The sequence below is a fragment of the Salmo salar genome, chromosome 20 (assembly GCF_965601325.2).
Source record: "Salmo salar chromosome 20, fSalSal1, whole genome shotgun sequence".
Lineage (NCBI taxonomy): Eukaryota > Metazoa > Chordata > Actinopteri > Salmoniformes > Salmonidae > Salmo > Salmo salar.
Genome location: NC_138310.1, coordinates 91906764 through 91932816, shown reverse-complemented (window position 1 = coordinate 91932816; position 26053 = coordinate 91906764). Strand labels below are relative to the sequence as shown.

At 48.4% G+C, this 26053-nt stretch overlaps 1 protein-coding gene across 5 annotated transcripts in view; it reads right to left on the bottom strand.

Annotated features, from left to right (window-relative positions):
- Window positions 1–26053, bottom strand: part of fndc3a (fibronectin type III domain containing 3A) — a 199304-nt gene that overhangs the window by 72589 nt on the left and 100662 nt on the right. For 3 of the 5 annotated variants that reach the window (XM_082966821.1, XM_082966819.1, XM_082966822.1), the window contains 9 exons: window positions 25278–25354; window positions 17877–18123; window positions 14864–15184; window positions 11933–11991; window positions 8244–8395; window positions 8044–8103; window positions 3085–3232; window positions 2438–2616; window positions 1560–1731 (listed from right to left, as the gene is read on the bottom strand). In XM_082966821.1, the coding sequence (XP_082822947.1) occupies window positions 1560–1731; window positions 2438–2616; window positions 3085–3232; window positions 8044–8103; window positions 8244–8395; window positions 11933–11991; window positions 14864–15184; window positions 17877–18123; window positions 25278–25354 (1415 nt within the window). Of the gene's footprint in view, window positions 1–1559; window positions 1732–2437; window positions 2617–3084; window positions 3233–8043; window positions 8104–8243; window positions 8396–11932; window positions 11992–14863; window positions 15185–17876; window positions 18124–25277; window positions 25355–25734; window positions 25902–26053 lie in introns of those variants that run through there. The other 2 variants (XM_082966823.1, XM_082966820.1) reach the window with 2 other exon arrangements.

Sequence of the window (26053 nt, the reverse complement as noted above, 5' to 3'; positions counted from 1 at the left end):
CCGTACCTCGTCCTCATCAGTATGTAATGTCATATGACTGACCCGTACCTCGTCCTCATCAGTATGTATGTCATATGACTGATCGACCCGTACCTCGTCCTCATCAGTATGTAATGTCAGATGACTGACGACCCGTACCTCGTCCTCATCAGTATGTAATGTCATATGACTGACTGACCCGTACCTCGTCCTCATCAGTATGTAATGTCATATGACTGACCGACCAGTACCTCGTCCTCATCAGTATGTAATGTCATATGACTGACTGACCCGTACCTCGTCCTCATCAGTATGTAATGTCATATGACTGACTGACCCGTACCTCGTCCTCATCAGTATGTAATGTCATATGACTGACTGACCCGTACCTCGTCCTCATCAGTATGCAATGTCATATGACTGACCCGTACCTCTTCCTCATCAGTATGTAATGTCATATGACTGACTGACCCGTACCTCGTCCTCATCAGTATGTAATGTCATATGACTGACTGACCCGTACCTCTTCCTCATCAGTATGTAATGTCATATGACTGACCCGTACCTCGTCCTCATCAGTATGTAATGTCATATGACTGACCCGTACCTCGTCCTCATCAGTATGTAATGTCATATGACTGACCCGTACCTCGTCCTCATCAGTATGTAATGTCATATGACTGACCCGTACCTCGTCCTCATCAGTATGTAATGTCATATGACTGACTGACCGTACCTCTTCCTCATCAGTATGTAATGTCATATGACTGACTGACCCGTACCTCGTCCTCATCAGTATGTAATGTCATATGACTGACCCGTACCTCTTCCTCATCAGTATGTAATGTCATATGACTGACTGACCCGTACCTCTTCCTCATCAGTATGTAATGTCATATGACTGACCCGTACCTCTTCCTCATCAGTATGTAATGTCATATGACTGAGCCGTACCTCGTCCTCATCAGTATGTAATGTCATATGACTGACCCGTACCTCGTCCTCATCAGTATGTAATGTCATATGACTGACTGACCCGTACCTCGTCCTCATCAGTATGTAATGTCATATGACTGACGCCCGTACCTCGTCCTCATCAGTATGTAATGTCATATGACTGACTGACCCGTACCTCGTCCTCATCAGTATGTAATGTCATATGACTGACGCCCGTACCTCGTCCTCATCAGTATGTAATGTCATATGACTGACTGACCCGTACCTCGTCCTCATCAGTATGTAATGTCATATGACTGACGCCCGTACCTCGTCCTCATCAGTATGTAATGTCATATGACTGACTGACCCGTACCTCGTCCTCATCAGTATGTAATGTCATATGACTGACTGACCCGTACCTCGTCCTCATCAGTATGTAATGTCATATGACTGACTGACCCGTACCTCGTCCTCATCAGTATGTAATGTCATATGACTGACTGACCCGTACCTCGTCCTCATCAGTATGTAATGTCATATGACTGACTGACCCGTACCTCGTCCTCATCAGTATGCAATGTCATATGACTGAGCCGTACCTCTTCCTCATCAGTATGTAATGTCATATGACTGAGCCGTACCTCGTCCTCGTCCATCTCCAGGCTGTAGAAGATGTCGTCCTCCTTGGGGGAAGTGGAGGGTCTCTGCCAGGTCAGACACAACCAGGTGACCCCTGCCTTCACCAGCTCTGGAGTGAGGGGTGGGGACGGTACGCTGCACGAGGTGTACAGGTTCACCGTCTCAGAGAACTCACTAACAGAGAGGAAGGAAAACACAAAAGACAAAAAGAGGGGGGTGAGAGTCGTTTGGAGAGAGGGGAGAGAGGAGAGAAGGGAGCGAAAGAGGGGAGAGGAGGAGAGGGGAGGAGAGAGAGGAGAGAGAGGGGAGAGAGGGAGAGAGGGGAGAGGAGGAGAGAGGGGAGGAGAGAGGGGAGAGGGAGGAGAGAGGGGAGGGAGAGAGGGGAGAGGAGGAGGAGGAGGGGAGGAGGGAGGAGAGAAGGGAGAGAGGAGAGAAGGAAAGGGGAGGAGAGAGAGAAGGAGAGAGGAGAGAGGAGGACAGGAAGGAGGAGTAAAGGAAAGAATAACAGTGTTGTGCTCAGAACTGAAATGTCGACCCAAAACGGAAAGTACTCAAATCTAAATATTACAGGGCCGTTAATAAAACCAAAAAAGCCAAGGAGAGACAGCACGCGGCCGTAGAGACAGCACGCGGCCGTAGAGACAGCACGCGGCCGTAGAGACAGCACGCGGCCGTAGAGACAGCACGCGGCCGTAGAGACAGCACGCGGCCGTAGAGACAGCACGCGGCCGTAGAGACAGCACGCGGCCGTAGAGACAGCACGCGGCCGTAGAGACAGCACGCGGCCGTAGAGACAGCACGCGGCCGTAGAGACAGCACGCGGCCGTCACACGGCCGCACCTGTGTCCAGGAGAAAACCAGCGTTGACTTAGCCACGTACCTTACACCCATGTCGTTTTTGGCTGCGAGGCGGAAGGAGTATCTTGAAGCTGGAGAGAGCTTGGTGACCCGATACTGCTTCTGGGGTCCATAGTAACACTGCTCATAACCCCCGGTCCCCTTCCCCTCGTCCCACTGGAGCGTGTAGTTCTGGATTTTGGAGCCGTTGTCACATGGAGCCTGTGAAAGGAAGACATCTTGATTACTCTCAATAACATCCCATTCATTCCAGGCCCAGTGGTAAACACACACTTCACTAAACACAAATGGACAAACTAACAGGAATCTGACATAGTACACAACATCACACAAAAAAATGACCGTTTTTTTTGAGCTGGGCTGGAAGCTAACATCCACTGTGTTGTTGAACCCATAACAGTTACAGTATATTGTTCTTTCAATGGGCTGGAAGCTAACATCCACTGTGTTGTTGAACCCATAACAGTTACAGTATATTGTTCTTTCAATGGGCTGGAAGCTAACATCCACTGTGTTGTTGAACCCATAACAGTTACAGTATATTGTTCTTTCAATGGGCTGGAAGCTAACATCCACTGTGTTGTTGAACCCATAACAGTTACAGTATATTGTTCTTTCAATGGGCTGCGAGGTGAAAAGCATGACTAGGCTCTACAATAGCTACAGTACCTTCCACTGAAGGACGAGGGTGCTGCTCTTGGAGCCACTGGCCTTTCTGGGTGGACAGGGGGGGTCTGGTTCGCAGCTCCGAGTGGTGAAGGCTACTGCCTCCGACGGACTTCCGCGTAAACTCTGCCCTGTACACACGGCCAGGACCCTGGAGAGAGAGAGAGAGACAGAGTGCACTACTTTTAACAAGAGACATTTTGAACAGACAGCTGTATGGTTGATTAGAGCACACAGGCAGACAGCTGTATGGTTGATTAGAGCACACAGGCAGACAGCTGTATGGTTGATTAGAGCACACAGGCAGACAGCTGTATGGTTGATTAGAGCACACAGACAGACAGCTGTATGGTTGATTAGAGCACACAGACAGACAGCTGTATGGTTGATAAGAGCACACAGGCAGACAGACAGCTGTATGGTTGATTAGAGCACACAGACAGACAGCTGTATGGTTGATTAGAGCACACAGACAGACAGACAGCTGTATGGTTGATTAGAGCACACAGGCAGACATACAGCTGTATGGTTGATTAGAGCACACAGACAGACAGCTGTATGGTTGATTAGAGCACACAGACAGACAGACAGACAGCTGTATGGTTGATAAGAGCACAGAGGCAGACAGCTGTATGGTTGATAAGAGCACAGACAGACAGACAGCTGTATGGTTGATTAGAGCACACAGACAGACAGCTGTATGGTTGATTAGAGCACACAGACAGACAGACAGCTGTATGGTTGATTAGAGCACACAGGCAGACAGACAGCTGTATGGTTGATTAGAGCACACAGACAGACAGCTGTATGGTTGATTAGAGCACACGACAGACAGCTGTATGGTTGATTAGAGCACACAGGCAGACAGCTGTATGGTTGATTAGAGCACACAGGCAGACAGCTGTATGGTTGATAAGAGCACACAGGCAGACAGCTGTATGGTTGATTAGAGCACACAGACAGACAGACAGACAGCTGTATGGTTGATGAGAGCACACAGACAGACAGACAGACAGCTGTATGGTTGATGAGAGCACAGCAGACAGACAGCTGTATGGTTGATTAGAGCACACAGACAGACAGCTGTATGGTTGATTAGAGCACACAGGCAGACAGACAGCTGTATGGTTGATTAGAGCACACAGACAGACAGCTGTATGGTTGATTAGAGCACACAGACAGACAGCTGTATAATTGATTAGAGCACACAGATAGACAGCTGTATAATTGATTAGAGCACACAGACAGACAGCTGTATGGTTGATTAGAGCACACAGGCAGACAGCTGTATGGTTGATTAGAGCACACAGATAGACAGCTGTATAATTGATTAGAGCACACAGGCAGACAGCTGTATAATTGATTAGAGCACACAGATAGACAGCTGTATGGTTGATTAGAGCACACAGGCAGACAGCTGTATGGTTGATTAGAGCACACAGATAGACAGCTGTATAATTGATTAGAGCACACAGGCAGACAGCTGTATGGTTGATTAGAGCACACAGGCAGACAGCTGTATGGTTGATTAGAGCACACAGGCAGACAGCTGTATGGTTGATTAGAGCACACAGACAGACAGCTGTATGGTTGATTAGAGCACACAGACAGACAGCTGTATGGTTGATTAGAGCACACAGGCAGACAGACAGCTGTATGGTTGATTAGAGCACACAGACAGACAGCTGTATGGTTGATTAGAGCACACAGACAGACAGACAGCTGTATGGTTGATTAGAGCACACAGGCAGACATACAGCTGTATGGTTGATTAGAGCACACAGATAGACAGCTGTATAATTGATTAGAGCACACAGGCAGACAGCTGTATGGTTGATTAGAGCACACAGGCAGACAGCTGTATGGTTGATTAGAGCACACAGGCAGACAGCTGTATGGTTGATTAGAGCACACAGGCAGACAGCTGTATGGTTGATTAGAGCACACAGGCAGACAGCTGTATGGTTGATTAGAGCACACAGGCAGACAGCTGTATGGTTGATTAGAGCACACAGGCAGACAGACAGCTGTATGGTTGATTAGAGCACACAGGCAGACAGCTGTATGGTTGATTAGAGCACACAGACAGACAGACAGCTGTATGGTTGATTAGAGCACAGCAGACAGACAGCTGTATGGTTGATTAGAGCACACAGACAGACAGCTGTATGGTTGATTAGAGCACACAGACAGACAGACAGCTGTATGGTTGATAAGAGCACAGCAGGCAGACAGCTGTATGGTTGATAAGAGCACAGACAGACAGACAGCTGTATGGTTGATTAGAGCACACAGACAGACAGCTGTATGGTTGATTAGAGCACACAGACAGACAGACAGCTGTATGGTTGATTAGAGCACACAGGCAGACAGACAGCTGTATGGTTGATTAGAGCACACAGACAGACAGCTGTATGGTTGATTAGAGCACACAGACAGACAGCTGTATGGTTGATTAGAGCACACAGGCAGACAGCTGTATGGTTGATTAGAGCACACAGGCAGACAGCTGTATGGTTGATTAGAGCACACAGACAGACAGCTGTATGGTTGATTAGAGCACACAGGCAGACAGACAGCTGTATGGTTGATGAGAGCACAACAGACAGACAGCTGTATGGTTGATGAGAGCACACAGACAGACAGCTGTATGGTTGATTAGAGCACACAGGCAGACAGCTGTATAATTGATTAGAGCACACAGGCAGACAGACAGCTGTATGGTTGATTAGAGCACACAGACAGACAGCTGTATGGTTGATTAGAGCACACAGGCAGACAGCTGTATAATTGATTAGAGCACACAGGCAGACAGCTGTATAATTGATTAGAGCACACAGGCAGACAGCTGTATAATTGATTAGAGCACACAGGCAGACAGCTGTATGGTTGATTAGAGCACACAGACAGACAGCTGTATAATTGATTAGAGCACACAGGCAGACAGCTGTATAATTGATTAGAGCACACAGATAGACAGCTGTATGGTTGATTAGAGCACACAGGCAGACAGCTGTATGGTTGATTAGAGCACACAGATAGACAGCTGTATAATTGATTAGAGCACACAGGCAGACAGCTGTATGGTTGATTAGAGCACACAGACAGACAGCTGTATAATTGATTAGAGCACACAGGCAGACAGCTGTATAATTGATTAGAGCACACAGATAGACAGCTGTATAATTGATTAGAGCACACAGGCAGACAGCTGTATAATTGATTAGAGCACACAGGCAGACAGCTGTATAATTGATTAGAGCACACAGGCAGACAGCTGTATAATTGATTAGAGCACACAGGCAGACAGCTGTATAATTGATTAGAGCACACAGATAGACAGCTGTATAATTGATTAGAGCACACAGGCAGACAGCTGTATAATTGATTAGAGCACACAGGCAGACAGCTGTATAATTGATTAGAGCACACAGGCAGACAGCTGTATAATTGATTAGAGCACACAGGCAGACAGCTGTATAATTGATTAGAGCACACAGGCAGACAGCTGTATAATTGATTAGAGCACACAGGCAGACAGCTGTATAATTGATTAGAGCACACAGGCAGACAGCTGTATAATTGATTAGAGCACACAGACAGACAGCTGTATAATTGATTAGAGCACACAGACAGACAGCTGTATGGTTGATGAGAGCACACAGACAGACAGCTGTATAATTGATTAGAGCACACAGGCAGACAGCTGTATGGTTGATGAGAGCACACAGACAGACAGCTGTATGGTTGATGAGAGCACACAGGCAGACAGCTGTATAATTGATTAGAGCACACAGGCAGACAGCTGTATAATTGATTAGAGCACACAGGCAGACAGCTGTATAATTGATTAGAGCACACAGGCAGACAGCTGTATAATTGATTAGAGCACACAGGCAGACAGCTGTATAATTGATTAGAGCACACAGACAGACAGCTGTATAATTGATTAGAGCACACAGACAGACAGCTGTATGGTTGATTAGAGCACACAGACAGACAGCTGTATAATTGATTAGAGCACACAGGCAGACAGCTGTATAGTTGATTAGAGCACACAGGCAGACAGCTGTATGGTTGATGAGAGCACACAGACAGACAGCTGTATAATTGATTAGAGCACACAGGCAGACAGCTGTATAATTGATTAGAGCACACAGGCAGACAGCTGTATAATTGATTAGAGCACACAGGCAGACAGCTGTATAATTGATTAGAGCACACAGACAGACAGCTGTATGGTTGATGAGAGCACACAGGCAGACAGCTGTATGGTTGATGAGAGCACACAGACAGACAGCTGTGCAGACAGCTGTATAATTGATTAGAGCACACAGACAGACAGCTGTATAATTGATTAGAGCACACAGACAGACAGCTGTATGGTTGATGAGAGCACACAGACAGACAGCTGTATGGTTGATGAGAGCACACAGACAGACAGCTGTATGGTTGATGAGAGCACACAGACAGACAGCTGTATGGTTGATGAGAGCACACAGGCAGACAGCTGTATAATTGATGAGAGCACACAGGCAGACAGCTGTATAATTGATTAGAGCACACAGACAGACAGCTGTATAATTGATGAGAGCACACAGACAGACAGCTGTATGGTTGATGAGAGCACACAGACAGACAGCTGTATGGTTGATGAGAGCACACAGACAGACAGCTGTATAATTGATTAGAGCACACAGGCAGACAGCTGTATAATTGATTAGAGCACACAGGCAGACAGCTGTATGGTTGATTAGAGCACACAGGCAGACAGCTGTATGGTTGATGAGAGCACACAGACAGACAGCTGTATGGTTGATTAGAGCACACAGACAGACAGCTGTATGGTTGATGAGAGCACACAGATAGACAGCTGTATGGTTGATGAGAGCACACAGATAGACAGCTGTATGGTTGATGAGAGCACACAGATAGGGGGCCCTGAACAGTAGTTGTACCAACCTGACGTGGTAGTCTGTTGCTGGCCTCAGGTCTTCTAAAGTTACACTTAGAAGTTCACCACTGGAACAGGAGAGGAGAGAGGAAACATTTAGTACACATTATGTTGGGGTCATTCCAGTAGGGAACGACAGTCCATTGGCATGCAGGATAGGCCAAGGGTGACGCACAAACCAGCACACAACCACACACGGCATCCCCACCTGTACACGCTGGTGTACTTCCCGTCCTTGCCGCTGTAGGAGATGGACACGTCGTAACTGAGAGGCTCCAGGGAGGGGCTGACCCCCTCTCCCTCTGCCCTGCTGGGGGCCACCCAGCTCAACACTGCCCCTCTGGCCTGGATGTCTGTCACCTGGAGGGTTACACAAGACGGAATCAGCGGAGGTTCAGGACTCGAGAACAATGTATCAGTTGCACACTACTAACTAGTGTAAGTCCTTTAGAAGACAAAATGACCAGATTCTCAGCAAACTGATTAAACAAAAGGAAAGGGTGAAACTCTACTGCATTAAACTCCTTTACAGAGCAAATCCACAGCAGTAACCAACAGCAAAACAAAGAGAACCAACAAACTCTTCATATACTTCAAAACCCTTTGTTGTTATGACATGTTCAATATTTTCTGCACAGCCTTGGTCAGGGAGTACAGAGTAGAGATAGTAGGGCTAGTAGAGATAGTAGGGCTAGTAGAGATAGTAGGGCTAGTAGAGATAGTAGGGCTAGTAGAGATAGTAGGGCTAGTAGAGATAGTAGGGCTAGTAGAGATAGTAGGGCTAGTAGAGATAGTAGGGCTAGTAGGGCTAGTAGAGATAGTAGGGCTAGTAGAGATAGTAGGGCTAGTAGAGATAGTAGGGCTAGTAGAGATAGTAGGGCTAGTAGAGATAGTAGGGCTAGTAGAGATAGTAGGGCTAGTAGAGATAGTAGGGCTAGTAGAGATAGTAGGGCTAGTAGAGATAGTAGGGCTAGTAGAGATAGTAGGGCTAGTAGAGATAGTAGGGCTAGTAGCGCTAGTTGGGATAGAAGCGCCAGTTGGGATAGCAGCGCTAGTTGGGATAGCAGCGCTAGTTGGGATAGCAGCGCTAGTTGGGATAGTAGCGCCAGTAGGGATAGTAGCGCTAGTTGGGATAGCAGCGCTAGTTGGGATAGCAGCGCTAGTTGGGATAGCAGCGCTAGTTGGGATAGCAGCGCTAGTTGGGATAGCAGCGCTAGTTGGGATAGCAGCGCTAGTTGGGATAGCAGCGCTAGTTGGGATAGTAGCGCTAGTTGGGATAGTAGCGCCAGTAGAGATGGTAGGGCTAGTTGGGATAGTAGAGATAGTAGGGCTAGTAGAGAAAGTAGGGCTAGTAGAGACAGTAGGGCTAGTAGAGATAGTAGGGCTAGTAGAGATAGTAGGGCTAGTAGATAGTAGGGCTAGTAGATAGTAGGGCTAGTAGAGATAGTAGGGCTAGTAGAGATAGTAGGGCTAGTAGATAGTAGGGCTAGTAGGGCTAGTAGAGATAGTAAGGCAAGTAGGGATAGTAGTGCTAGTAGAGACAGTAGGGCTAGTAGAGACAGTAGGGCTAGTAGAGATAGTAGGGCTAGTAGAGATAGTAGGGCTAGTAGAGATAGTAGGGCTAGTAGAGATAGTAGGGCTAGTAGAGATAGTAGGGCTAGTAGCAATAGTAGAGATAGTAGGGCTAGTAACAATAGCAGAAATAGTAGGGCTAGTAGAGATGGTAGAGATAGTAGGGATAGTCGGGAGAGTAAATAGTAGGGCTAGTAGGGATAGTAGATAGTAGGGCTAGTAGGAATAGTAGATAGTAGGGCTAGTAGATAGTAGGGCTAAGTGATAGTAGGAATAGTAGTCTAGAAGGAATAGTAGGGCTAGTAGAGATATTAGGGCCAGTCGGGCTTGTCGCAATAGTAGGGCTAGTAACAATAGTAGAGATAGTAGGGCTAGTAGAGATAGTAGCGCTAGTAGAGATAGTAGATAGTAGTGCTAGTCAGGATAGTAGATAGTAGGGCTAGTAGAGATAGTAGATAGTAGTGCTAGTCGGGATTGTAGATAGTAGGGCTAGTCGGGATTGTAGATAGTAGGGCTAGTCGGGATAGTAGATAGTAGGGCTAGTAGGGCTAGTAGAGATAGTAGGAATAGTAGGGCTAGAAGGAATAGTAGGGCTAGTAGAGATAGTAGGGCCAGTCGCAATAGTAGAGATAGTAGGGCTAGTAGGGCTAGAAGGAATAGTAGGGCTAGTAGAGATAGACACCACTAGCTCGCTACCAAGCCCCCAACCAGCTACCCCCCCAACCTACCAAGCCCCCAGTCAGCTACCCCCCCCCAACCTACCAAGCCCTCAGTCAGCTACCTCCCCCCAACCTACCAAGCCCCCAGTCAGCTACCCCCCCCTAACCTACCAAGCCCCCAGTCAGCTACCCCCCTTAACCTACCAAGCCCCCAGTCAGCTACCCCCCCTAACCTACCAAGCCCCCAGTCAGCTACCCCCCCCTAACCTACCAAGCCCCCAGTCAGCTACCCCCCCCCTAACCTACCAAGCCCCCAGTCAGCTACCCCCCCTAACCTACCAAGCCCTCAGTCAGCTACCCCCCCCAACCTACCAAGCCCCCAGTCAGCTACCCCCCTAACCTACCAAGCCCCCAGTCAGCTACCCCCCCCCTAACCTACCAAGCCCCCAACCAGCTACCCCCCCCAACCTACCAAGCCCCCAGTCAGCTACCCCCCCCAACCTACCAAGCCCCCAACCGGCTACCCCCCCATCCTACCAAGCCCCCAACCAGCTACCCCCCCAACCAGCTACCCCCCCAACCAGCTAACCCCCCCCCAACCTACCAAGCCCCCAGTCAGCTACCCCCCCCAACCTACCAAGCCCCCAACCAGCTACCCCGCCTAACCTACCAAGTCCCCCAACCAGCTACCCCGCCTAACCTACCAAGCCCCCAACCAGCTACCCCCCCAATCCTACCAAGCCCCCAACCAGCTACCCCCCCATCCTACCAAGCCCCCAGTCAGCTACCCCCCCAATCCTACCAAGCCCCCAACCAGCTACCCCCCCATCCTACCAAGCCCCCAGTCAGCTACCCCCCCCAACCTACCAAGCCCCCAACCAGCTACCCCCCCCCAACCTACCAAGCCCCCAACCAGCTACCCCCCCATCCTACCAAGCCCCCAGTCAGCTACCCCCCCCAACCTACCAAGCCCCCAACCAGCTACCCCCCCCTAACCTACCAAGCCCCCAGTCAGCTACCCCCCCCAACCTACCAAGCCCCCAACCAGCTACCCCCCCCTAACCTACCAAGCCCCCAGTCAGCTACCCCCCCCCAACCTACCAAGCCCCCAACCAGCTACCCCCCCCAACCTACCAAGCCCCCAGTCAGCTACCCCCCCCTAACCTACCAAGCCCCCAACCAGCTACCCCCCCCTAACCTACCAAGCCCCCAGTCAGCTACCCCCCCCCAACCTACCACCCACCAGTATTATTATATTATTTCACTTAGTATTATTATTATTATTGTAATATTGTTTCATTCACTTCTCTGTGACCTACATTGTTGAAGCTCCGAGTGGAAGAATTTCACCTACCCTGCAATTACATCATGTCATACACTCTTGATTTGAAATATTATGGTATGTAAAGTCTATGACATGAAAGACAAAAGACAGAGAGAGAGAGAGAGAGACACTCACCACTGGTTTACTGACAGTGTTCAACAGACAGAGAGAGAGAGAGAGAGAGAGAGAGAGAGACACTCACCACTGGTTTACTGACAGTGTTCAACAGACAGAGAGAGAGAGAGAGAGAGAGAGAGAGAGAGACACTCACCACTGGTTTACTGACAGTGTTCAACAGACAGAGAGAGAGAGAGAGAGAGAGAGAGAGAGAGAGACACTCACCACTGGTTTACTGACAGTGTTCAACAGAGCCTGTAGGAGCAGGGCCTCTTCATCCATGTCTAGAAGGGGAGACCAGAGAAGAAATTACGATATCAAGTTATGCAATTTATTATGCACCAAAAAAACAGATTCATCATATGTCGTATGTTAATCCCAGGGCAACAGGCAGGTCATTAATGTACAGTCAAAACTCTTCTCTGTCCTGGAACCCCAACGGTGGGACCAGCTTCCCCCTTGATGCAAGGACAGCAGAGTCACTACCCACTAGCACTGACTTAGATGATAACTTTGTTATTGAGGGAAAACATGTACTTACTACGACTGTGATGTGGTTGTCTCACCTAGCCATCTTAAGACGAAAGCACTAAGTCACTCTGGATAAGAGAGTCTGCTAAAATGACACTAAGCTACAGGACTGTTTTGCTAGCACAGACTGTGGAATATGTTCAGGGATTCTTCCGATGGCATTGAGGAGTACAACACATCAGTCACTGGCTTCATCAATAAGTGCATCGATGACGTCGTCCCCACAGTGACTGTAAGTACATACCCCAACCAGAAGCAATGGATTACAGGCAACATCCACACTGAGTTAAAAGGGTAGAGCTGCCGCTTTCAAGGAGCGGGACTCTAACCCGGAAGCTTATAAGAAATCTCGCTATGCCCTCCGACGAAGCGTCAAACAGGCAAAGCGTCAATCCAGGACTAAGATTGAATCGTACCTCACCGTGTCGGATGTGGCAGGACTTGCAAACTATTACAGACTACAAAGGGAAGCACAGCCGCGAGCTGCCCAATGACACGCTTCGAGGCAAGTAACTCTGAAACATGCATGAGAGCATCAGCTGTTCCGGACGACTGTGTGATCACGCTCTCCGTAGCCGATGTGGGCAAGACAGATTACCAGGACGTGTACTCTAAGCACACGCTGACCAACTGGCAAGTGTCCACGCTGACATTTTCAACCTCTCCCTGTCTGAGTCTGTAATACCAACCTGTTTCAAGCAGACCACCATAGTCCCTGTGCCCAAGAACACTAAGGTAACCTGTCTAAATGACTACCAACCCGTAGCACTCACATCTGTAGCCATTAAGTGCTTTGAAAGGCTGGTCATGGCTCACACCACCCATTCCAATTGGCATACTGCCCCCAACAGATCCACAGATAATGCAATCTCTATGGCACTCAACACCGCCCTTTCCCACCTGGACAAACGGAACACCTACAGTTGGAGTGGGAAGTTTACATACACCTTAGCCAAATACATTTAAACTCCGTTTTTAATCCTAGTAAACATTCCCTGTCTTAGGTCAGTTAGGATCACCACTTTATTTTTTAGAGTGTGAAATGTCAGAATAAAAGTAGAGAGAATTATTTATTTCAGCTTTTATTTCTTTCTTTCATCACATTCCCAGTGAGTCAGAAGCTTACATAAACTCAATTAGTGTTTGGTAGCATTGCCTTTAAATTGTTTAACTTGGGTCAATCGTTTCGGGTAGCCTTCCACAAGCTTCCCACAACAAGTTGGGTGAATTTTGGCCCATTCCTCCTGACAGAGCTGGTGTAACTGAGTCAGGTTTGTAGGCCTCCTTGCTCGCACACGCTTTTCAGTTCTACCCACAAAAATTCCGTAGGATTGAGGTCAGGGCTTTGTGACGCCCACTCCAATACCTTGACTTTGTTGTCCTTAAGCCATTTTGCCACAACTTTGAGTGTTGGTGACAACTGCCCCGGGGTGACACCTGCCCCGGGGTGACACCTGCCCCGGGGTGATACCTGACCCGGGGTGATACCTGCCCTGGGGTAACCAGGGGATCTGGGGTAACCAGGGGATCTGGGGTAACCAGGGGATCTGGGGTGACCAGGGGATCTGGGGTGACCAGGGGATCTGGGGTAACCAGGGGATCTGGGGTAACCAGGGGATCTGGGGTAACCAGGGGTAACCAGGGGTACCCAGGGGATCTGGGGTAACCAGGGGATCTGGGGTAACCAGGGGATCTGGGGTAACCAGGGGTAACCAGGGGATCTGGTTACTCACTGACACATTGCGTTCGGTTTAGAAAGGATCTCATATAAAAAATAAATGACATCAAAGTTATTCTATTCTATTCAATCTACTTCAATAATGTCTAATTATTAATTACGCTCCTAATAATGTTTTGGCCTAATAGTAATACGACAAAATGCCCTCCCAGGGACTCTCATTTCCACCAGAGAGTAAGGCTTAATGTGATTGGACGTTCATTATTTGACTAGGCTACCTGTATTTAACATTGTGTTGTTATTTCGCTGAACACTAGATGGTTTCATTTTATTTTTGGCAGTGAAACAAGGCTACTCAGGCGGGGAAAAATAAACGTTTTAAAAATTGAGAATCACATTTTTATTTGGCGAGTTTGAGAATACCTGGTGTAATGGAATGTATTTCCTTGTGTGGTAGGCTTTGTGGATTTTTTACTTATGTAGGCGTCATAACCTGTCATAGAATAAGGCAATATAAGTCACAACAGGTCTAAATATACGGTGCATTACCATAAAAGGCCTGATTAGTGGAGTGCTGCAGAGATGGTTGTCCATCTGGAAGGTTCTCCCATCTCCACAGAGGAAATCTGGAGCTCTGTCAGAGTGACCATCCGGTTCTTGGTCACCTCCCTGACCAAGGCCCGGTTTGCCCTCCTTATGTAACAGTATAGCTTCCGTCCCTCTCCTCGCCCCAACCTGGGCTTGAACCAGGGACCCTCTGCGCACATCAACAACTGACACCTACGAATCATCGTTACCCATCGCGCCACAAAAGCCGAGGTCCTTGCAGAGCAAAGGGGAACAACTACTTCAAGGTCTCAGAGCGAGTGACGTCACCCGATTGAAACGCTATTAGCGCTCACCACCGCTAACTAACTAGCTAGCCGTTTCACATCGGTTACACTTACCTCCAGGTTCTTTCTCCATGCCCGTCTGCTTGGCGGTGGTGCTGGTCTGTCCCTGTCCCAGTTCAGCCTCCTGCCCCTTCCCTCCTCCAACCACCCCATTGTAGATACTGTCCATGGAGGGGGGGCTGCTTCGACTCTTCTGTGGCGAGGGAGGGGGACTGTCCTTCATCTGAACACCTCCTCCTCCACCTCCTCCTCCTCTCTCTCCCCCTTGCCGCTCCTTGAGCTTCTTCTGCAGACGCTCGTAGGTCTTGCTGGCCCTTTCGTCGCGGTGGACGAACGGCGGCGGGCGCCCGTGTGGGGAGTGAGAATCTGCTGAGACTTAGAGAAGATCAGAGAGACTTAGACACACAGAGAGAGACACACACAGAGAGAGACACACAGAGAGAGAGACACACAGAGAGAGAGACACACAGAGAGACACACAGAGAGACACACAGAGAGAGAGACACACACAGAGAGAGACACACACAGAGAGAGACACACACAGAGAGAGACACACACAGAGAGAGACACACACAGAGAGAGACACACACAGAGAGAGACACACACAGAGAGAGACACACACAGAGACACACACAGAGACACACACAGAGACACACACAGAGACACACACAGAGAGACACACAGAGAGACACACAGAACAGGTATGTACAGACACACACAGAGCCTTCAGAAAGTGTTCATACCCCTTGACTTACTCCACATAATGCGTTACAGCCTGAATTGAAAATGTATTCAATTGAGATTTGTCTTGAGTCAATAAGTATTCAACTCCTTTGTTAAGCCTAAATAAGTCCAGGAGTAAACATGTGCTTAACAAGTCACATAATAAATTGTTTGGACTCTGTATTCAATAATAGTGTTTAACATGATTTTTTAATGACTACCTCATCTCTGTACCCCCACACATATAATTATCTGTGAGGTCCCTCAGTCGAGCAGTGAATTTTAAACACAGATTCAACCAAAAAGACCAGGGGAGTTTCCCAATGCCTCGCAAAGAAGGGCATCTATTGGTAGATGGGTAAAAATAAAAAAGCAGATATTGAATATCCCTTTGAGCATGGTGAAGTTATTAATTACACTTTGGATGGTGTATCAATACACCCAGTCACTACAAAGATACAGGGGTCCTTCCTAACTCAGTTGCCAGAGAGGAAGGAAACCGCTCAGGGATTTCAACACGAGGCCAACGGTCACTTTAAAACAGTTAGAGTTTAATGGCTGTGATGGGAGAAAACTGAGGATGGATCAACAACATTGTAGTTACTCCACAATACTAACCTAAACGACAGAGCGAAAAGAAGGAAGCCTCTACAGAATACAAATATTCAACAGCAAAAAAATACATCCTGTTTGCAATAAGGCACCAAAGTAATACTGCAAAAAATGTGGCTTAGAAATTAACTTTTTGTCCTTAAGACAAAGTGTCATGTTTGGGACAACACAACACATTACTGAGAACATAGTGGCCTCCATCATTCTTAAATGAAACAAGTTTGGAACCACCAAGACTCTTCCTAGGGCTGGCTGCCCGGCCAAACTGAGCAATCGGGGGACAAGGGCTTTGGTCAGGGAGGTGACCAAGAATCCAATGGTCACTCTGACAGAGCTCCAGCGTTCCTCTGTGGAGATGGGAGAACCTTCCAGAAGAACAACCATCTCCTCAGCACTCCACCAATCAGGCCTTTATGGTAGAGTGGCCAGACGGAAGCCACTCCTCAGTAAAAGGCACATGACAGCCCGCTTGGAGTTTCCCAAAAGGCACCTAAAGACTCTCAGACCATGAGAAACAAGATTCTCTGGTCTGATGAAACCAAGATTGAACTCTTTGGCCTGAATGCCAAGCGTCACATCTGGAGGAAACCTGGCACCATTCCTACGGTGAAGCATGGTGGCAGCATCATGCTGTGGGGATGTTTTTCAGAGGCAGGGACTGGGAGAATAGTCAGGATTGAGGCAAAGATGAACAGAGCGAAGTACAGAGAGATCCTTGATGAAAACCTGCTCCAGAGATCTCAGGACCTCAGACTGGGGCGAAGGTTCACCTTCCAACAGGACAACGACCTTAAGCACACAGCCAAGACAATGCAGGAGTGGCTTCAGGACAAGTCTCTGAATGTCCTTGAGTGGCCCAGCCAGAGCCCGGACTTGAACCCGATCGAACATCTCTGGAGAGACCTGAAAATAGCTGTGCAGCGACGCTCCCCATCCAACCTGACAGAGCTTGAGAGGGATCTGCAGAGAAGAATGGGAGAAACTCCCCAAATACAGGTGTGCCAAGCTTGTAGCATCATACCCAAGAAGACTCAAGACTGTAATCACTGCCAAAGGTGCTTCAACAAAGTACTGAGTAAATAGTCTGAATACTAATGTAAATGTCACATTTCATAATTGTTTTTTATTTTATAAATTTGCCAAAATTTCAAAAAACCTGTTTTTGCTTTGTCATTATGGGGTGTTGATTGATGAAGAGAAAATTTTAGAATAAGGCTGTAACATAAAATGTGGAAAAAGTCAAGGGGTCTGAATATTTTATGAATGCTCGGTATGTAGTGTATAGTGCATACTATGTAGTGTATAGTGCATACTATGTAGTGCAAACTATGTAGTATGTAGTGTACACTATGTAGTGTATACTATGTAGTGTGTAGCGTATACTATGTAGTGCATACTATGTAGTGTATACTATGTAGTGCGTAGTGTATACTATGTAGTGCATACTATGTAGTGTGTAGTGTATACTATGTAGTGCATACTATGTAGTGTATACTATGTAGTGCGTAGTGTATACTATGTACTGCATACTATGTAGTGTATACTATGTAGTGCGTAGTACATACTATGTAGTGTATACTATGTAGTGCGTAGTGTATACCATGTAGTGCGTAGTGTATACTATGTACTGCATACTATGTAGTGTATACTATGTAATGCGTAGTACATACTATGTATTGCATACTATGTAGTGCATACTATGTAGTGCATACTATGTAGTGTATATACTCACCCTGCTCTGAGTAAATGTGTGCTGGGTGGTACTGTGGTATATACTGGGAGCTCATGTCCCCCACGCCACCCGCCATGCCTGTGTAGAGGTGGGGTGGGGGGGGCAACATGGCGGGGTGGGGCATGAAGGCGGGCAGGTGGGCGTGGGGTGGAGGAGGGGCGTGGTGCAGGGGGGAGTGGCCCCCAGGGTGGAACTCTGGCTGCTGAGGTAACACCAGAACACGACGGACTCCATTCTCCTCTATGATCTGATGGACGGAGAGGGAGGGAGGGAGGGGAGGGGAGGGAGGGGAGAGAGAGGGAGGGAGGGGTAGGGGGGAGAGAGGGGGGGAGGGGAGAGAGAGGTAGGGAGAGAGAGGGAGAGAGGGAGGGAGGGAGAGAGGTAGGAGGAGAGAGAGAGGGAGGGGAGAGAGAGGTAGGGGAGGGAGAGAGAGGGAGGGGAGGGAGAGAGAGGGAGAGAGAGGGAGAGAGAGGTAGGGAGGGAGAGAGAGGGAGAGAGAGGGAGAGAGAGGTAGGGGAGGGAGAGAGAGGGAGGGGAGGGAGAGAGAGGGAGAGAGAGGGAGAGATAGGGGAGGGAGAGGGAGGGAGGGAGAGAGAGGGAGAGAGAGGGAGAGAGAGGGAGAGAGAGGGAGGGAGAGGGAGGTAGGGGAGGGAGAGAGGTAGGAGGAGAGAGAGAGAGAGGTAGGGGAGGGAGAGAGAGGGAGGGAGAGAGAGGGAGAGAGAGAGAGGGAGAGAGAGAGAGGGAGAGAGAGAGAGGGAGAGAGAGGTAGGGGAGGGAGAGAGGTAGGAGGAGAGAGGGAGAGAGAGGTAGGGAGAGAGAGAGGTAGGGGGAGGTAGGGAGAGGTAGGAGGAGAGAGAGAGGTAGGAGGAGAGAGAGAGAGGGAGAGAGAGGTAGGGGAGGGAGAGGGAGGGAGGGAGAGAGAGGGAGAGAGAGGGAGAGAGAGGGAGGGAGAGGAGTAGGGGAGGGAGAGAGGTAGGAGGAGAGAGAGAGAGAGGTAGGGGAGGGAGAGAGAGGGAGGGAGAGAGAGGGAGAGAGAGAGAGGGAGAGTGAGGTAGGGGAGGGAGAGAGGTAGGAGGAGAGAGGGAGAGAGTAGGTAGGGAGAGAGAGAGGTAGGGAGAGAGAGGTAGGGAGAGAGAGGTAGGGGGGAGAGAGAGAGAGGTAGGAGGAGAGAGAGAGGTAGGGAGAGAGAGGTAGGGAGAGAGAGGTAGGGAGAGAGAGGAGGGGGGGAGAGAGAGGGTAGGGGGAGAGAGAGGGTAGGGGGAGAGAGAGGGGTAGGGGGAGAGAGAGGTAGGGAGAGAGAGAGAGGGAGGGAGGGGTAGGGGGGAGAGAGAGGTAGGGGAGGGAGAGAGAGGGAGGGAGGGGTAGGGGGGAGAGAGGTAGGGAGGGGAGAGAGAGAGAGGTAGGGGGAGGGAGGGGTAGGGGGGAGAGAGGTAGGGAGGGGAGAGAGAGAGAGGTAGGGGGAGGGAGGGGTAGGGGGGAGAGAGGGAGGGAGGGGAGAGAGAGAGAGGGAGGGGAGAGAGAGAGAGGGAGGGGAGAGAGAGAGAGGGAGGGGAGGGAGAGAGAGAGGGAGGGGTAGGGGAGGGAGAGAGGTAGGAGGAGAGAGGTAGGGGAGGGGAGAGAGAGAGAGGTAGGGAGGGGAGAGAGAGAGAGGTAGGGGAGGGAGAGAGAGGGAGGGAGAGAGAGGGAGGGAGAGAGAGGGAGGGAGAGAGAGGTAGGGGAGGGAGAGAGGTAGGAGGAGAGAGGGAGAGAGAGGGAGAGAGGGGTAGGGAGAGGTAGGGAGAGGTAGGGAGAGGTAGGAGGAGAGAGAGAGGTAGGTGGAGAGAGAGAGGTAGGAGGAGAGAGAGAGGTAGGAGGAGAGAGAGAGGTAGGAGGAGAGAGAGAGGTAGGAGGAGAGAGAGAGGTAGGAGGAGAGAGAGAGGTAGGGAGAGAGAGAGGTAGGGAGAGAGAGAGGTAGGGAGAGAGAGAGGTAGGGAGAGAGAGAGGTAGGGAGAGAGAGGTAGGGAGAGAGAGGTAGGGAGAGAGAGGTAGGGAGAGAGAGGTAGGGAGAGAGAGGTAGGGGGAGAGAGGAGGGTAGGGGAGAGAGGTAGGTAGGGGGAGAGAGAGAGGTAGGGGGGAGAGAGAGAGGTAGGGGGGAGAGAGAGAGGTAGGGGGGAGAGAGAGAGGTAGGGGGAGAGAGAGAGGTAGGGGGAGAGAGAGAGGTAGGGGGAGAGAGAGAGAGGTAGGGGGAGAGAGAGAGAGGTAGGGAGGTAGGAGGAGAGAGAGAGGTAGGGGGGAGAGAGAGAGAGGTAGGAGGGAGAGGTAGGGGGAGAGAGGTAGGGGGGAGAGAGAGAGGTAGGGGGAGAGAGAGAGAGAGGTAGGGGGAGAGAGAGAGAGGTAGGGGGGAGAGAGAGAGAGGTAGGGGGGAGAGAGAGAGGTAGGGGGAGAGAGAGAGGTAGGGGGGAGAGAGAGGGTAGGGGGAGAGAGAGAGGTAGGGGGGGAGAGAGAGAGGTAGGGGGGGGAGAGAGAGAGGTAGGGGGGAGAGAGAGAGAGGTAGGGGGGAGAGAGAGAGAGGTAGGGGGAGAGAGAGAGAGGTAGGGGGGAGAGAGAGAGAGGTAGGGGGGAGAGAGAGAGAGGTAGGGGGGAGAGAGAGAGGTAGGGGGGAGAGAGAGAGGTAGGGGGGAGAGAGAGAGGTAGGGGGGAGAGAGAGAGAGGTAGAGAGAGAGGTAGGGGGAGAGGGAGAGAGGTAGGGGGGAGAGAGAGAGAGGTAGGGGGGAGAGAGAGAGAGGTAGGGGGAGAGAGAGAGAGGTAGGGGGAGAGAGAGAGGTAGGGGGAGAGAGAGAGAGGTAGGGGGGGAGAGAGAGAGGTAGGGGGAGAGAGAGAGAGGTAGGGGGAGAGAGAGTAGGGGGGAGAGAGAGGTAGGGGGAGAGAGAGAGGTAGGGGGAGAGAGAGAGGTAGGGGGAGAGAGAGAGGTAGGGGGAGAGAGAGAGGTAGGGGGAGAGAGAGAGGTAGGGGGGGAGAGAGAGGTAGGGGGGGAAGAGGTAGGGGGAGAGAGAGGGGGGGGAGAGGGTAGGGGGGAGAGAGGTAGGGGGGAGAGAGGTAGGGGGGAGAGAGGTAGGGGGGAGAGAGAGGTAGGGGGAGAGAGAGAGGTAGGGGGGAGAGAGAGGTAGGGGGGAGAGAGAGAGGTAGGGGGAGAGAGAGAGGTAGGGGGGGAGAGAGAGGTAGGGGGGGAAAGAGGTAGGGGGAGAGAGAGGTAGGGGGGGAGAGAGGTAGGGGGGAGAGAGGTAGGGGGGAGAGAGGTAGGGGGGAGAGAGGTAGGGGGGAGAGAGGTAGGGGGGAGAGAGAGGTAGGGGGAGAGAGAGAGGTAGGGGGGAGAGAGAGGTAGGGGGGAGAGAGAGAGAGGTAGGGGGAGAGAGAGAGGTAGGGGGAGAGAGAGAGGTAGGGGGGGAGAGAGAGGTAGGGGGGAGAGAGAGGTAGGGGGGAGAGACAGCGATGGGGAGGGAGAGAGAGCAATGGGGAGAGAAAGAGGGGGAGAGAAAGAGGGGGAGAGAAAGAGGGGGGAGAGAAAGAGGGGGAGAGAAAGAGGGGGAGAGAGAAAGAGGGGGAGAGAAAGAGGGGGAAAGAAAGAGGGAGAGAGAGAGGGAGAGAGAGAGGGAGAGAGAGAGGGAGAGAGAGAGAGAAAACAACTATTATTATTGGTAACCTCTGTATATGATCTGAGACAACAGGCTGCTAGGGGTTACAAATGCTTGATTCTGTCTGAGGAAGTGGAGCGATTCGGACATGAAATCAGGAGGCCAAAATCAGACTGAAAGGAGAACCTTCAGCATCTACAGAACCTTCAGAGAGTATTCATACCCGTTGTCGCATTCCACATGTTGTGTTACAGCCTGAATTCAAAATGGATTACATTTATTTTTTTTCCTCACCCATCAACACACATTAACCCATAGTGACAAATTGAAAACATGTTTTTTTTTTTTTTATTCTTGCAATGTCTTGAAAATGAAATACAGGAATGTCATTTACATAAGCATTCATACACCTGGAGTCAATACATGTTAGAATCAACTTTGGCAGCGATTACAGCTGTGAGTCTTTCTGGGTAAGTCTAAGAGCGTCGTACATCTGGATTATACAATATTTGTACATTATTCTTTTAAAAATACTTCAAGATCTGTCAGGTTGGTTGTTGATCATTGCTAGACAGCCATTGTTCAAGTCTTGCCATAGATTTTGAAGCCAATTTAAGTCAAAACTGTAAGGAACATTCAATGTCCTCTTTCTAAGCAACTCTGGTGTAGATTTGGCCTTGTTTTTTAGGTTATTGTCCTGCTGAAAGGTGAATTAATCTCCCAGTGTCTGGTGGAAAGCAGCCTGAACCACGTTTTTCCTCTAGGATTTTGCCTGTGCTTAGCTCTATTCCGTTTATTTTTATCCTAAAAAAACTCCCTAGTTCTTGCCGATGACAAGCATACCCATAACATGATGCAGCCACCACCGTGCTTGAAAATATGGAGGCAGTTACTCAGTGATGTGTTGTGCTGGATTTGCTCCAAACATAAGGCTTTGTATTCAGGACAAAAATATATACTTTTATTTTAGTGACTTATTGCAAACAGGATGCATGTTTTGGAATATATATATTTGTTCTGTACAGGTTTCCTTCTTTTCACTCTGTCCTTTAGCATTCTGGAGTAACTACACTGTTGATGATCCATCTTTAGTTTCCTCCTGTACACGCTCCCGAGTAGCGCAGCAGTCTAAGACACTGCATCTCAGTGCAAGAGGCGTCACTATAGTCCCTGGTTCGAATCCAGGCTGTATACACATCCGGCCGTGATTGGGAGTCCCATAAGGCAGAGCACAATTGGCCCAGTGTCATCCGGGTTTGGCTGGGGGTAGGCCGTCATTGTAAATAATAATTTGTTCTTAACTGTCTTGCCTAGGTAAACCTCTCTTGGGTAGGGGGGGCAGTATTTTCACGGCCGGATGAAAAACGTACCCAAATTAAACGGCCTACTACTCGGGCCCAGGAACTAGAATATGCATATTATTAGTAGATTTGGATAGAAAACACTGACATTTCTAAAACTGTTTGAATGATGTCTGTGAGTATAACGGAACTCATATGGCAGGCAAAAACCTGAGAAAAATCAAACCAGGAAGTGGGAAATCTGGTTCTTGTAGTCTTTTCAAGTCATTGCCTATCTAACACACATTGACTTAGAGTTCATTTTGTACTTCCTAAGGCTTCCACTAGATGTCAACAGTCTTTAGAACCTTGTTTCAGGCTTTTGCAGTGAACAGAGAGCGAACAAGAAGGCCGGGAAGTTGGTGACTCAGAAAATGACATGAGTTTTGTGGCGCGCGTTCACATGAAGTATCTGTGTTCCAAAACGTTTTTCAAGATATTGGAATCATCCGGTTGGAATATTATTGAAGTTTTATGTTAAAAAGGCCCTAAATATTGATGCTATACAACGTTTGACATGTTTCAACGAACGCAAATATATCTTTTTTTTTTACTTTTTGTCGTGAAATTTTGGGCGCGCTTCCTACATTTGGAGTAGCTTACTGAACGCGCAAACAACAAGGAGTTATTTGGACATAAATTATGGACTTTATCGAAAAAAACAACATTTATTGTGGACCTGGGATGCCTGGAAGTGCCTTCTGATGAAGATCAAAGGTAAGTGAATATTTATAATGCTATTTATGATTTTAGATGACTCCAAAATGGCAGGTATATGTATTGCCTGATGTTGTTTTCTGAGCGCCGTACTCAGATTATTGCAAAGTGTGCTTTCCCCGTGAAGCTTTATTGAAATCTGTCACAGCGGTTGCATTAAGGAGATGTTCATCTATTATTCTTTGAATAACAGTTTAATATTTTATCAACGTTTATGATGAGTATATTTGTAAATTGTTGTGCTGTTTCACCGGCAGTATTGGGGGCAAAATATTTTCTGAACATCACGGGCCAATGTAAAATGCTGTTTTTGGATATAAATATGAACTTTATCAAACAAAACATACATGTATTGTGTAACATTGAGTCCTAGGAGTGTCATCTGATGAAGATCGTCAAAGGTTAGTGCTTAATTTTATCTGTATTTCTGGTATTTGTGACCCCTCTCCTGCTTGGAAAATGGCTGTGTGGTTTTTCTTGTGTTGTACCTGTCCTAATATAATCTAACTTTATGCTTTCGCCATAAAGCCTTTTTGAAATCGGACAATGTGGTTACATTAAGGAGAAGTGTACCTTTAAAATGGTGTAAAATAGTCGTATGTTTGAGAACTTTGAATCATGACATTTTGTTGTTTTGAATTTGGCGCACTGATTTTTTAACCAAGAGAGGTTAAATAAATATATATTTTTTTATAAATAAAAAAAACAGTAACTGTTTTAAAGTGACCGTTGGCCTCATGGTGAAATCCCTGAGCGGTTTCCTTCCTCTCCGGCAACTGAGTTAGGAAGGACGCCTGTATCTTTGTAGTGACTGGGTGTATCGATACACCATCCAAAGTGTAATTAATAACTTCACCATGCTCAAAGGGATATTCAATATCTGCTTTTTATATATTCCGGGTTTTTTTATCTACCAATTCACTGCTCGATTGACCTTACAGATAACTGTATGTGTGGGGTACGGAGATGTTAAACACTATTATTGTACACAGTGAGTCCATGCAAGTTATCGTGTGACTTGAGCAAACTGTGACTCCTGAATTTTAAGCTTGCCATAACAAAAGGGCTTGAATACTTATCGACTTACACATTTCTATAAACCAGATTCCACTTCCACGGGGTATTGTGTGTAGGCCAGTGACAAAGAAAATCTCAATTTAATACATTTTAAATTCAGGCTGTATCGTAACAAAATGTGGATGCGGTCAAGGGGTCTGAATACTTTCTGAAGGCACTGTACCTTACAAAGGTCAAATCAAATTTAAATTGTAGGTGTGTGTCCACGAGACAGGAAGCGGGGGAGCATACCTGTGAAACAGGAAGAGGGGGGAGCATACCTATGAAACAGGAAGCAGGGGAGCATACCTATGAAACAGGAAGCAGGGGAGCATACCTATGAAACAGGAAGCGGGGGAGCATACCTATGAAACAGGAAGAGGGGGGAGCATACCTATGAAACAGGAAGAGGGGGGAGCATACCTATGAAACAGGAAGCGGGGGAGCATACCTATGAAACAGGAAGCAGGGGAGCATACCTATGAAACAGGAAGCGGGGGAGCATACCTATGAAACAGGAAGAGGGGGGAGCATACCTATGAAACAGGAAGAGGGGGGAGCATACCTGTGAAACAGGAAGCGGGGGAGCATACCTATGAAACAGGAAGCGGGGGAGCATACCTATGAAACAGGAAGCGGGGGAGCATACCTATGAAACAGGAAGCGGGGGAGCATACCTGTGAAACGTATCCAGGAGGCACATATATTGGAGGCACTGAACCATTAGGCGACATCATGGGAACCTGAGCAGGACCTACAGAGGAAGAGGAACACATCAACAACGATTAAAACATTTGTGCATTTAAAAATTTTTTTTTTTTTTTTTTAAATCCAGGCAAAAGTTGAAGTCAACTTGCATATGTAATAAAAAGGCAGACATATTTAGCATTTCATTTTTGTTCAATAGAGAATTTTCTAACAATGTCAATGTGGCCGCAGCCTCAACCAATGGCGAGTCTCCTCAGTCAATATCAATGTCTCCTTGGACAGCGTATCGATGTACATCAGCGCAATTTTTCTAAAATCAATCCCGTTTCAAAAAACTGACGCTCTCAGATAAAACTAAGCAGAACGGACAAGTTTACAAGAAGTTCTGAGGAATAACAACGATCCTGCTGTGTCTGAGGTGCTTACGGATTCATCCCAAAGCCGGAATCCTCATGTAGGGCACTAGCTAGGTAATAGGGAGTCATTTGGGATGTACAGAACCACAGCTAGCAGAAACTGACAGCTCAGCAGATTGGAAGAGAGAGATAGAGAGAGAGAGAGACAGAGAGAGAGAGAGGCAGAGAGAGAGAGAGGCAGAGAGAGAGAGAGACAGAGAGAGAGAGAGACAGAGAGAGAGAGAGACAGAGAGAGAGAGAGACAGAGAGAGAGAGAGACAGAGAGAGAGAGAGAGAGACAGAGACAGAGAGAGACAGAGAGACAGAGACAGAGAGAGGCTCTGGATAAG